The sequence below is a fragment of the Artemia franciscana genome, chromosome 12 (assembly GCF_032884065.1).
Source record: "Artemia franciscana chromosome 12, ASM3288406v1, whole genome shotgun sequence".
NCBI classification, from domain to species: Eukaryota; Metazoa; Arthropoda; class Branchiopoda; order Anostraca; family Artemiidae; genus Artemia; species Artemia franciscana.
The window spans coordinates 23,491,926-23,505,506 of record NC_088874.1 but is presented as its reverse complement, the minus strand read 5'-3'; the positions used below and the strand labels follow the sequence as shown (position 1 = coordinate 23,505,506).

The following is a 13,581-nucleotide window of genomic DNA, read 5'->3' as shown; positions in this document are numbered from 1 at the left end:
TTAATTTAACTTAAGAATGGGTGACCGGATCTTAATGAAATTTGATATTTAGAAGGAACTCATGTCTTAGAGCTCTTATTTCAAATCCCAACCAGATCTATTGACATTGGGGGATTTCGAGAGGGAAACCGAAAATCTTGGAAAATGCTTATAAATGTCGAACATTCGTGATTGACGTAGCTGGACTGGATCCGCTCTCTTTGGGGGAGTTAGGGGATGGAGTTCAATGCTTTGGCGAGTTTGGTGCTTCTGAACGTGCTAGGACGGTGAAAATCGGTAGGCGTGTCAGGGAGCTGCGCAAATTGACTTGATAAAGTCGTTTTCCCCGGTTCGACCAGCTGGGGGACTAAAGGGAGAGGAAAAATTAGAACAATTGATTATTTTTAACTTATGAGTAGGATCTTTATAAATTGTGATATTTAGAAGGACCTCGTGACTCAGAGCTCTTATTTCAAATTCCGACCGGCATTAATCCTCTAATTTTGCTTTTAAAACAGTCTATTGATTCTTAGAATTTTGCTAGAGCTCATACCATATGAGCTCTTGGCTCTTGGCTCTTCCGACCTTGTCACAAGTGCCATATGAGCTCTTGTTACTTTGAAACATTGAGGAATTCAATAAGCAGAGATAATGCATATGAATATTGTGATGTCTTTGATGTTGATCCTTTATGGCTTCTTAGGAAAGTTGCTTGCCTCTAAATAACAATGTATGAAGAAACAGAATATTTTATAGAATCTTGCGAAGGAAACTCCAAATATTTATGATTTACGTTGTATTACAGTTGTAACCTAGCTTTCAGAGTGAGAACATCTCAAATAACTGGATTATATTGATTCGGAGTTCAAAGTAAAAGGATTTGGTTTGAATTGGATATTTATGAACTGTGAGTAAAACCGGTCTACTTTAGTGTGACGAAAATAACGAATTCAGTTACTTTGAAAAGGATTATTTTGAAACTAATTTAATCGGATGTGAGGTCAGCTGTTTGACAGCATGGTGAGTAATAAACTGATTTGATTTTGGACTTTGGCTAATTGTCCATATTTGTTGGTTATACCATTATGACGGAATATGTACATTCGTCGGTGTTGAATTTCGTGCAATCAAATCTTAAAAAAGGAGTAAGTGATGAAGTTATTGCTAACCATGCTGTTGGGTTTTTCGATGAGAAGTCTATTATGGCGGCTAAAATAGAACTTTGGTCTCATGTTTACGAGGGTGAACGTGTGCAAAGACGCCAAGGCGATCAAGCTAATTACCGTCACATTAAGGACATGACGGAAATCTTCCAGAAATGCGACAGCGAAAATTTGTCTTTGCCTACATACGTGATTATTTTACCTACCGAGGTTCCTGTTATTCCTGCTGTGGCTTATTCTAGCTTCGCCTCAAAGCTTGTAAGCATTGATTCGGAACTTAAGCAAATCCGTGAGAAGATTTCGTCGTATGATGTTAAATTCCCCCCTCTTAGCAGCCCTGGCGCTCAGTCATTGAATCCCGATCTGACGACCGTTGTTATTTCTAAAGTCCCATCAGAATTAGATAATCCTGCCAAGCGTCGCGAAATAATAGACTCTATTCCAGGTCATGAATGTATTCACAGCATTAAGCCCTCTGGCGATAAGCTAGTGGTACGAATTGACAAGATTGCTGCAAGGAACTTTTGCAATGCCGTTCCAAATGTAATGAGAGATTGTGACGTCAAAGTAAAAGAAACGAAATATATTGGAATCATTAAAGGTATACCGACCAATTTTGATGAGGAAATGTTAATTGATTGCAATAATATTACTCATGCGAAGCGAATAGGCAATTCTTTGGCTGTTAGAGTGTTTTTTGAAAACGCTGTTGCGCTGGCTAATGCACTTCGACTTGGTATAAAGATTGGGTATGAGATATATCGAGTTTACGAATACCAACGCCCACCCAAATGCTGTTATAATTGCCAATCACCAAATCACTTAAAATCAAATTGTGATAAAGAAAAATGCTGCTCCCGTTGCGCAGGGCAACATGAATCCTCGCCTGATTCTCCGTGCCAGGCTACACCAAAATGTGCGAACTGTCAAGGCAATCATGTGTCATTTTCAATGAAATGCCGAATTCTTCGTGAACTTCTGTCGAAACGATCGTCCTATACTAGAAAATGAGTGCTAAGACTAATTTCACTATATGTTCGTTTAATATTAGCGGTACTAAGGATAAAGACGTTTCTTTAGATCAGAAATTAGAAAATTTTGATGTTTTATTCCTCCAGGAGCATCTTCTACCTTTAGTGAGCTAAAACTCCCTACGGAGAAGTAACGAACACTCAGTTTTTTCTAAAAGTGCACGCAAAACCTCTGGCAGACCATCAGGTGGCCTAGCATGTTTAATAAAAAAGACGCTGTTTTCACCACCCCCTTTATGCTATCACGAGAGTGATTGTTATATTGCTATTCGTCTTGCCAACCTTGTCCTCATTAATGTTTATCTCCCCTGCGACCAGAAATCCCTCCGAAGTTTAACTAAATTTACAAAATTTTGCGCATTAATAAAAAGTCTTTTGAATGGCATTGAGAGTAGTGGACTGGATTGGTTATTAATCGGTGATCTGAACTGTAACATTCACTCTTCATCAGTGCGGACTGAGCTTCTGTTAGATTCCTTACCGAATAGTTACAAAATTTTGAAGAAAGATGCCTCCCATTCCTATATCCATAATAGTGGCTCACTTTCAGACATTGACCATTGTATCGTTTCTTCTGATCTCATCTGTGGCGAAGTCCATGTTGATCAGGATGAGCGTGATTACGACCATCTCCCCCTATCCCTCACTGTTACCCTTAATGCTACTGCGGAGAAGAACCTTCGTCCCAATTCTAGAAAATGGATTTCTAAAAGAGAATGGAACAAAGCTGAGTGGCCTCTTTATTTTTCTACGCTTGTTAGCCTTCTATCAACGATTAAAGTCCCTTTTAATCTGTTGTGTACAAGCGTTGGGTCCCCACAAGCCAGAATTCAGCTTAATATTTATTATAGCCACATTGTATCGTGCTTAAAGAGGTCTGAAGAAGTAGCTGTTCCCCTATGTCGCTTTAGAGCAAAAACAAGAAGTTCAATTTGGAAGAATGACCCAGAGCTCAAAACAATAAAAAATCGGGCTAAGTTGTGGCTAAAAATTTGGATAGCTTGCGGCCGCCCCTTAAGGGGTAATGTTTTCGATATTAAACAAAGAACAAAGCTTGATTTTAAACGCTATCTTCGAAAAATTAGGTACAATGGTGCTGAATTTCCTAAGTCTCCTAGCCAGTGGAAAAAAGTGATCAATGTCGCGAAGTTTGATAGATCGCCTACGGCTGACCGAATCCCTAATGTATCATGGATCAATCATTATAGTAACATTTTCGATACAGTGATATATGCGGTTCATTTTCGTTTTGCCAAGCTCTGTTCTAATCTGTTGCCTAACAAAATCATTCAAGGTAATGTACCTCCCGTTAGTGTTGACCGTGTCAAAAGAAGTGTAGAGAGACTTAAATTGAAATCTTATGATATAGACGGGATCAGTGCTTTTCACCTCAACACCGATTCGGAGGAATTAGTTTATCACTTGCAGTTACTTTTTCAGATGTGTTTATGCTCTTCTTTAGTCCCTGATTCTTTTTTAGTTGGTAACATTACGTCAATTTTGAAACGCGGTAAGGACACAACTAGTTGCGCTTCGTATAGGCCTATTACGGTTGCTTGTACTTTAAGTAAAGTATTTGAATATGTATTGCTCCCTGATCTCTTGTCTAATGTAGATTATATGTCTAATCAGTTTGGCTTTAAGCCGTATATAGGATGCCAACATGCTCATCGTGCTATAGTTTCGCTATTACTTGAAGCGCATAAAAATGGTTTTGAGGTTCATTTTTGTGCACTCGATGTTTCAAAAGCTTTTGATTCAATTTGTCATAGCCAACTTTGGTATTCTTTAATCCAACTTGGTGCAAATGTGTCTATTATATCAACTCTTCGTTTTTGGTATGCTAATTCATATGTTCGACTCAAGTCAGGTGACACCTACGTTGGTAATATCCCCATCCGTTCTGGTCTTAGGCAAGGAGGAGTCTTATCCCCTTATCTTTTTAATGCTTGTCTTTATTCTGTTTTGCCACGTATTAATCCATCATGTTTTTTAGGCCTAACTAATCTTTCGTACATTGCATATGCAGATGATTTACTTTTGATCAGCCGCACTAAATCTAGCCTAATTAAGTCGACCCAGCTTGTTTCTAAGTCTTTTGAGGAAATCGGCCTCAAACTTAATACTGAAAAATATGAATATTTAGTTTTTAATGCTAAGCATCAAAGTAGTGATCTTGATTGTGGTTATTTTTCAGTTAAGCTCGTTTCTTCGATTCGGTGGCTTGGTATTAATATTTGTTCATCTTTATCGGCTTTTCGATCCTGTGGGCTAAATGATATTAAAAGTAAACTTAAAAAAGGGTACGCGAAAATTGTCCCGAACCGAGGCAGATTTTCACGAAAGGCTTTATCCAGACTTTATTCTACATATTGCGATCATTCTATATTGTTTCTTTCCGGTTTGCGCCCGTTGTTTAATAATCAAGATTTGCAGGGCATAAGAGTTATGTATTTTCGTTATTGTAAATATTTATTGTATCTGCCGCGTTCTTATAGAAATCAGAAGATTATCAGAAAGTTTTGTGCCACTGATATTATTTTCGTTTATAAAAAACTCTATGCTAGATTAGGTGCTGAGGCCTGTCAACGCTTGGGCCCTTACCACCCTTTGATTAGACTGTATTAATTGTATTGTTTGTGTTATTTCGTTTTTCTTTCCTTAATGTTTTTACTCCGCTTAATTTGTCAAAACAAGCGGGTAACAAATAAATTATTAATTATTATTATTATATGGACTTTATGACACAAGGGTGTAAGTTAAGATATTTATTTTTTTAAAACAATCTATCACAAGGCCCGAAGGGCAAAATTTGTGTTTCGGAGTCATAAAAACAATACAAGTAAAACAAAAATCATAAAAGAAGCACGACAACTAAAAAACTGGCAAATAATGCCAAAGCAATAATATTAGAATGACAAACCATTCCTTAGTCAAAGATACGAAACTATAAAATGTCAGAAAGTTAAAAATGTAAAAACTGATAAAACTAAGAAAAGACCGAAATAATATATATATATTTTAAAAAAGGTTTATGAAGGAACATATAAAAAGGAGGAGGGAACAGAACATGCGGACGAACATAAAACTTGGGGACCAACATTACCAAATAATAAAAAATCAAAAAGGAGATATTTATTTTATCAGGGTCGAAGGGCACATAATATTTTTTTTATACCTGGAGGTAAAGCAAAAGCAATGAATGGGGGACAAGATAGGAACGGGTTCAGTAACATCTTTTGCAAGTAGTGTCTGGGTGGCGAGTGTCTTATGGGGGAAATGGACTGTATCCATGGATCCACTCCTATTGATTCTCATGACTAATTAGTAATTTAGACAAATGGATGGATATGGAATCAAAATTGTTATTCCAAAGTACAGTATAAGATACTGGCAAGAAAAAAACTTAATGAAACTCTGTTTCGTCTTTTTTTTACCATATGGGGGCCATTTTGGACAGCTATTAAAAATCTGAGCTTTCATTTGTTGTTATTTTTAGGTGTTTTACTGAACAGTACAGTGTGATTGATAAGCCAGTTTAATGCTGCGAATCAGACTCTTGGGTTGACTTTGATAGACAGCAATTCAGCATTTCAACGGACCCGATCAATATGGAGGTCAGCTAATTCCAGTCGAATATCTGTGTAATGAAGCGATATTATCTCGATTATAACATGTCTAATTGATTGCCTACAACTATCAGCTGAAAAAGAATTACGAAAACAACTTCCCGTTAAACATCGAATGGGACAGACAGAATAGTGATTACGGAAACCTGCAAGACCGTCACTCAGTCAGACATCTCTATAACTAGAAAAGAAGGTAGAGGGCCGCCTTGGATAATTTATTTGAATTTCAGCTGTACACGCTGTCTTGCAAGTTTCTACAGTGAACACCATGAAGCACATCTAGACGGGGTGGGCTGGTCTTTTTAGCTAATATCCATGTGGATTTCTTATGCTCTTGAGAGAGTATTTGTCCTTTTTATTTTTAAGTCTTCTCTTTCTTTTCCTTCCGTATTAAAAATCTTATGATTTTCCAGGGTACTTTCGATGGACGGTCTCGAAGTGATTCGGCCTCTCCTGTCCGACAAAGTGTCTCAGAAGGTAATCTTTTTCTTCTAAGATTTTTTTTTTTTTTTTACTACCAATTTAAATGTCTGAAGCACGCATGTAGGTATGCTAAAGTAGGTTTGTGTTAATAAATCTATACTTATGTTTCAAAGGTGGTTTTTGTTGGATTTTGAAATCAAATTACTAGTACTAGGCTACCAAACTAAATAGTAACGATATTCCGAATGAAATACTTTTGTCACATTCTATTTTAGGATAAGGATATTCTAATATCTTGACTTGTCATAAATTTTGGTTTGAAAATAAACATAACCATTATTTTGTTAGGTTTTTATAGTTAACTTTATGATTTTTGACGCGTCCCAGAAACAAAATTTGTCCGGTCAACCACGTATTTCCTTGAAAAGTTTAATAATTATTACATAAAAATCATTCTGGGCATAACAGTATACTGACATTTGATGATTAAGAAATTTACACTGCCTATAAAAGAAATGGCGGACCATGTGGGGAGATGCATGGAAGAATACAACATTATTTAATAATTTAGCCAAAAACAATGAAACTTGGATTGAATTGATGTTGCTTATAGAAACAACTAATGAAGTTATGCTGATAAGATAAAAGGGTACTTGTATGATATACCCCCTGCAGCTCAAGAAGTGAAGTTAGGTTAATCCTAATAGAATATACCTTAGTATAGTAAAAATATAATACTCTAGAAACAAATTTGGGCTACATATTTGCACATTAGGGGGGTGGGGGTAAAGTACAGTGGCTCTGCATGCAAAATGTGTTAGCTACAATTATTCTGATATTGTGAAGTAAGAATTGCTTTCTGACTTCAAACTGTCCAAATACTTTACCCCCCCCCCCCTTATGTGCAGTTATATAGCCCAAGTTATATATTTCCCATCTATTCTGTCAATTCTCATTGTCTTTTCTTACGCTAAGTTGAAAGAAACTAGCGAAAGAAACCGGTTTACAGTGCGTCAATGCATGAACAACTTCAGCTGCAGGGGGTATATCATACAAGTACCGAAAAAAGTATGAATTTGGTAGTTTAGTCTGTGTATTTTAGGAGAGAGCGATCTGCATAATTACCTTACTATCTGGAAAAAAGCATAATGAATCATCAATATATTTTCTCATTTTTGGACAAAAATATTCTAGTACCTTGAGTTCTTGAGTACTTCAGTAAATCTTCATTTGTCATATGTTTAAAGTTTACTTGGCTCAGATGGAATTCAGCTGCTAATGGAATAGAATTTCATCCAAAGGGTGTACCAACCTCTTGCTCATTTAATATGCCATTCAATTTTGCACGAGTGTTCAATCAATAAAATCCTAGTCTTCTATCCAACTATAATGTGTATCAACTTTAATATATATCAAGCTATACCACATCTCCTTATCTTACCTTATCAGTTTTATTCTATTCCATTCATGTCTACAAAATCGAATGTATGTCTGTCTGTGTGTGGTTGTCTTGTATGTTTTACCACATTATTCATTAGATCGCCAAGAAACTTTAAGAAGTTGTTGACTACACGCTTGTGAAGGTTCTAAGTATAGAATTACCCTCCACCCCTCCAATGCCCTCTTAATACTTTTCGTGCTGTCTGAAGTTAGAAACCCCTGACCCCAAATACCTGACAGTTTCTTCCATTTACGTTATTCACATTTTCTGGATATTCGTTATCTAAAAAATGCCTGATGGGTAAGTTAATAATCCTAACCTAATTTTTAAATACTTTTAAATTTAAAACCACGATTGCTATTTTACATGTGGAGAAAATTTTCCAGGGGCAATTGTCGGGGGTAATTTCCCAGAGGGAGGGATTTTTCGGGGGGGGGGATATTTCCAATGCTTTTAAATTGAAGAAAACGAGTGTTGCTATTAAGTGGGAGGTATTTTTCTAGGGGGGGGGAGAAAATTTTCTTTGAATTTCCTTTCTTTTGAGATAGCAGCATTGTGCGAGACATAAGATGGTTACATAATTAACATTTTTTTTCTTTAAATCGAATCTGTATCTCAGGTAAATACCTCTAATTGGGTTTTTTATATCCTGAGTTAGTCCTGAATTTGTTCCCTAGTGTTTGCTTATTCCACCCCATCCCACCTCTATTTTTGATTGACTTGATAAACCTCTGTAAATTGCAAGCGATGGATACTTCGAGGAAACGTAGCATTTATCTTTTCATATTGGATACAACAATAGTTGAAGACACATAGAGAATAAAACGATAGACTGTGCACCAACTAACAAATAACCTTGTACCTACTCCTCTACCTTTGTAATCCAGAATGAATAAACAATTTTTAATAATTGTTAATGCTGTTCAAGGGTTGAGATGTATAATTTTGATTAATAATAGGGTATTTGCACTGATACTGCTATGGACTCATTGTGCCGTTATGTATCCATAGGTGACGAAGCAGTTCGTCCATTCTAACGCCCTGTTTGTGGCCTCTGCTTCGGCCACCTCCGAAGAAATACCTAAGATTTTAAGTCTCTATTTTCATTATTTTGTCCCAGCTACATCTAGATATTCCGGCTTTTCTCCTTCGCCTATATACAATCTGGTAATTTTTTTTCTTAATCCCGTGAAATTACTTGACTGATTCGACTATTTATAGAGTCAGTTGGATGCTCCGTAGAAATAAGTATTGATAATAAGAATTGAAAAAGGGCTCCTCTTCAAAATTCCGACTCCCAAATTTCTAAGAAAAGAAAAAAGGACTCTGCCTTTCCCTTCTTATCACACATTTCCCCTCTAACTGAACCATCCCCTTATTCATTTACCCAAGGTCCTCGGAGCTTCATGTCAGAAGTTCAACTGTCAGGAGTCCAAGAATTCCTTTACTTCGAACCCCTCCAACTCCCTCAGATATTCCTTCCAGAGTGTGCGCTAAAATCAGTGCCTTTTGTGGTCGATTCAGACGTTAACGCTCTTTTTAAGTAACGGTAAAATTCTTAACTTTGACAAAATAAATAAATAAAAATCTCTGTCTCAATTTATAGTTTAGACGTAATTGATATGTTCGAGCTCAAGCATAAAGCCTCTGTGTTACTAAAACTGGGAGAATTATCCGAATTTATTAAAATTAGATCTAAAAACCAGCCCCCTCGGCAAACGAACTGGTGATATCAATTTTTTTTTACACAATGAGCTTTAAAAAGAGTATCTTCTCTGAGTGTCTGAATACTAGGATTTCTATGCTGCAATGATAATGACCTAAAAATGAAGTTCTCTTATCGCCTTTTAGATTTTAAGAAAATGGTTAATATACCTATCGCTCAAGAGAACACCATCCTTGACTTGATTTGGCCCCTTCTCGGTGGCAGCTGCTGGTCTAACCCCCTATTACCTCTCATTAAGAAATTTACACATGCCTTTATTGCCACTGACGCTACTTATAGACCCCTGACTGACTCGTGAATATTCGTTTTTAATTATTGGATCACCAGTCAAAACTGTTATTTTATTTACAATTTTGGTGACACTGACAAAAAGTCTTCTTCTTTCACAAATTTATTAAATAGAAAATATGAAATCTATTATCTAGAGAAAAAGCGCTCCGCTTGTGAAAGCTAGATGAAAAAGCTAAGGTAGCATAGAGCCCATTTCGTCGCTATTTGTCTATCTTCACCAAACCTACTTGTGGAGTACACCCCCATCCAACATATTAACCAAACTTAAGAAGTGTACCTCACTGGTACGACACCTCAATCCTCTGATTTAACTCCTTGTTAAAATTCAGTTCATCTAAAAGTCTTCTTCCAGCATTAATTATTTCAAGAGTAAATTCCTAAATCCATCCTCCCTAGATCTGCATTTGTAACCTCCGTAAAATATGTTGTTCCCTATTTAATGCTCTTAATCCACTAGTTTTATCTCTCTGTTTTGGGGAGAGATTCCCCCATGTAGTACTACTGAGATTTCTAGTATTATTTCTCAACTTCCAAGTAGTTGTTCAGTAGATAGTTTTGGTTTGAGTAATAATGTCCTTAAAAAAATCAGTCAGTTTGTTTCTCATCCCATCTCACACATAACTAACCTCTCTCTTTCTTCTGGTTTTTTTCCTCATTTATTTAAAGTTGCTACCGTTGTACCCTTGCATAAAAAAGGTGATTCTTCTCTAATTTCAAATTACAGACCTATTTCTCTTCTTCCCGTCATCTCAAAGGTTGTTGAAAAAGTAGTGTATCGTCGACTCTCTTCATTTGTATTTAGTACTAATTCGACTGCTGGAAATCCTCTCATCACTAACCATCAGTATGGTTTTCGTCCCTCATTCTCTACCTTGCACGCACTTTCTGATGCAACTGAGTTTGTGCGTGTTAATCTGGACAAGGGCTTGTGTGTTTTGGGTCTATTTCTCGACTTTTCTAAGGCCTTTGATATGGTTGACCACAATGTTCTTCTATCTAAACTATCTTTATTTGGAGTGCATGGAGTCCCACTAGAATGGTTTAGGTCCTACCTCTCAGATAGATCTCAGTATGTTTTGGTTAACTGTACTTCTTCCTCTACTTTGCCTGTATTGAAAGGTGTCCCACAAGGCTCTGTGCTTGGTCCACTTTTATTTCTAATTTACATCAATGATCTTGTTGATGGTCTTCATCCCCATGTTCACCCTGTTCTTTTTGCTGATGACAGTAACTTTTTCATTGCTGCGGTGGACCTGCCATCTGCCACTTCTATGGCTCAAGGTCTTCTTGATAAAGTAAAGGATTGGTGCTGGTCAAATGGTATGGCTCTTAACAGCCGAAAGAGTGCCATTGTCAACTTCAGGACCCCTTACCGTATGCGAGACGTACAGGAGCCAATCACCCTGACTTTTGGGAATGATATTATACCACAAGCTACTGTGGTGAAATTTCTTGGTGTGTATCTTGACTGTTTTCTTTCTTTCAAACCGCATATAACTCACACCCGTTCCTTAATCCTCCGCCAGTCTTCAATGTTGCACCGGATTAACTCATTTCTTCCTCCTGATATTATGGTTTCTCTTTATTATGCTTTTATTTATCCTTACCTTTCTTATTGCTGCTCTGTCTGGGGTAATACTAATAAATCTCTTCTCTGCTCACTTCAAAGAGCCCAAAATAGGGCAGTGAAGGCTACTTTTCTTCTCCCTCGGCTTTACCCTTCCTCTGATCTTTATAATGATACGGGAATAGCTCCGCTGGATCATATTATAGGTAAAAGTACCCTTTATTTTGCGCATTCTGCTTTTCTAGGTACTCTCCCACCGCCCCTACAGCAGTTTTTCTCACGGACAGGCTCATGTAGGTACTTTTCTTCTTTACGTAATTCTTCTCGACGATTTATTTTACCAAAACGATCTTCTACAGCAGGCCAGAGGTCTCCAGTATATCAATCAATTCTATTATGGAACTCCATCCCTTCGGATGTCCCTCTTTTTCTTTCTGCAAAGGCATTATTTCGTCGGGTATTTCCAATTCAATAATTTTTCTCTCTTTATTAATCCTTTCCTAATTTGTATGTCTCTTCTTTTCTTTTAAAATCATTTTCAGCTATATGTTAAATCTCCTTCTCAATCTTCTATCTGTTAAATATCCTATCTATTCAATGTCCTTGTCTTGTTCTAATGTTTTTTTTTTTTTTTTTTTTTTTTTTTTTTTTTTTTTTTTTTTTTTGTATATATTTTATAATAGTGTTTTATTCTTGTTCTCTGTGGTCCATTACAAGGAAAGCCTCTTGGGCCTAGTAACCACTTTACTTTTGTAATAGTTTTTTCTTTTAGTATCAATAAATTGATTGATTGATTGAATTGATTGATTGATTCTTATGAGACGTAAATGTGATTTTGGCTTATGTTTAGCTAGTAATGGCTGTTTTAGATAGATCTGTAAACAGCTCTTTCACGGTGTGCGCGCTGAATATGTTTGAGGTATTTCATTCATCAAGAGTATATTTCCGTCTGTCTCGTTTTATAGACTCTCGGAAGGAAATGAATAGAGTATCAGTAGATCTGTCAAAAATGGCTCCAAGTCGAGATTCATCACCTGATGGGTTTAAGTCAAATATGGAAAAGAAAAATTCCCTCTCTGGCACTACCACCCCAAGCAGTGTATCTCATTCGTCGACTGTGAAGAATTTGATTTCTGGGCTGCTGTCATCTTCTCAGTCTATCCCACTACAGGTAGTATTTGGTGCATGACAAAATAAGATTGTTCAATTTACAGGTTAGCAGATTCTGACGGTAATATTTGTAACACGTCCTTTTTTTTCTTTCGAATGATGTCAGGGCAGAAAAACACATATTTGACTAAGACTGAACACAGCTGTAAAAATTTTAAGGAATTTCAAAGATCAGCGATGGGTGTTCTCAATAGATCCCTAGCGTGGGTGTTGAATTAACCCCCTTATCAAGAATCAACACACCCCATTACCTAGAGAAAGGTTGAACATTCTGTATAGAATTCTTAGTTTTTGTTGTCAGTTAATGGGGCTTGATCAAGTTGGAAAGGAAAAACTTCAGAATCTCTCTAAAGAAAAAAAAAATTATTGGTACCCATTTAGTTTTAATAAATACCATTAGGTATTTATTAAATTAGGTAATTTATGGTAATAAATGCCATACCAGGATTAAGAAATAAGACATAAGCCCAAATGAGCAGGGTCTTAAGGAACTGCATTTGGTCTTTTTTGTTACCAAAAGTTGTTGGCAAATAGTCTAGTTTTATAAATACTAGTTTTATTCTTCGCTAAAAATCCTTTGATATTTGATATTTAATAATCCTTGATATTTAATCCTTTGATAAGCTTTGTGTAATAAATAAGGAGGGAAATTAGTTTTTTTTGTAGGTTTTTCAGGTTTTTTCACGAGGCATGTAAATTGATCAATTGGTCAGTTTGTACTTAGAAATGAAAATTTTTGAAATAAAGAAGCCCAGAAGGATCAGACAGTGTAGTATGAGACCTTTCAGGACGTATAATGTGAAATAGCTGTTTGATATAAATATACATCTTAATGCAGTAAAATTTGGTTTCACTAGATTATCCATGTTATTAATTTTTTCATTGAATAAACTCTTAGTTTTATCTGTTGCAGTAAATTGACAAATTTATTCACTTATCTTTTATCTTTCTCAATTTTAAGATGAATAAATAATATAAACAAGTAGAATTGCTAAGAGTACCTAGATCAATCACTTAGTCTATAAAAGTTAACACTTATAAACATGATTGCTGCCAATACTAGTCTAACAATTGACAAAGGGCTAACGAACCTTGAGTAAAACTCAATCTACAAAAAATTACTATCCTAAATAAAACAAGATAGGGAACTTCTTTTGTTGT

General features: G+C 36.1%; 2 protein-coding genes across 14 annotated transcripts in view; one reads left to right on the top strand and one right to left on the bottom strand.

The window, feature by feature from the left end:
• LOC136033883 (uncharacterized) overlaps positions 1–13,581 on the bottom strand; it is a 611,411-nt gene that overhangs the window by 180,476 nt on the left and 417,354 nt on the right. The window lies entirely within an intron of this gene.
• Positions 1–13,581, top strand: part of LOC136033882 (1-phosphatidylinositol 3-phosphate 5-kinase-like) — a 123,926-nt gene that overhangs the window by 71,426 nt on the left and 38,919 nt on the right. For both annotated transcript variants that reach the window (XM_065714855.1, XM_065714854.1), the window contains exons 16-17: positions 6,216–6,279; positions 12,216–12,421. In XM_065714855.1, the coding sequence (XP_065570927.1) occupies positions 6,216–6,279; positions 12,216–12,421 (270 nt within the window). The remainder of the gene's footprint in view (positions 1–6,215; positions 6,280–12,215; positions 12,422–13,581) is intronic.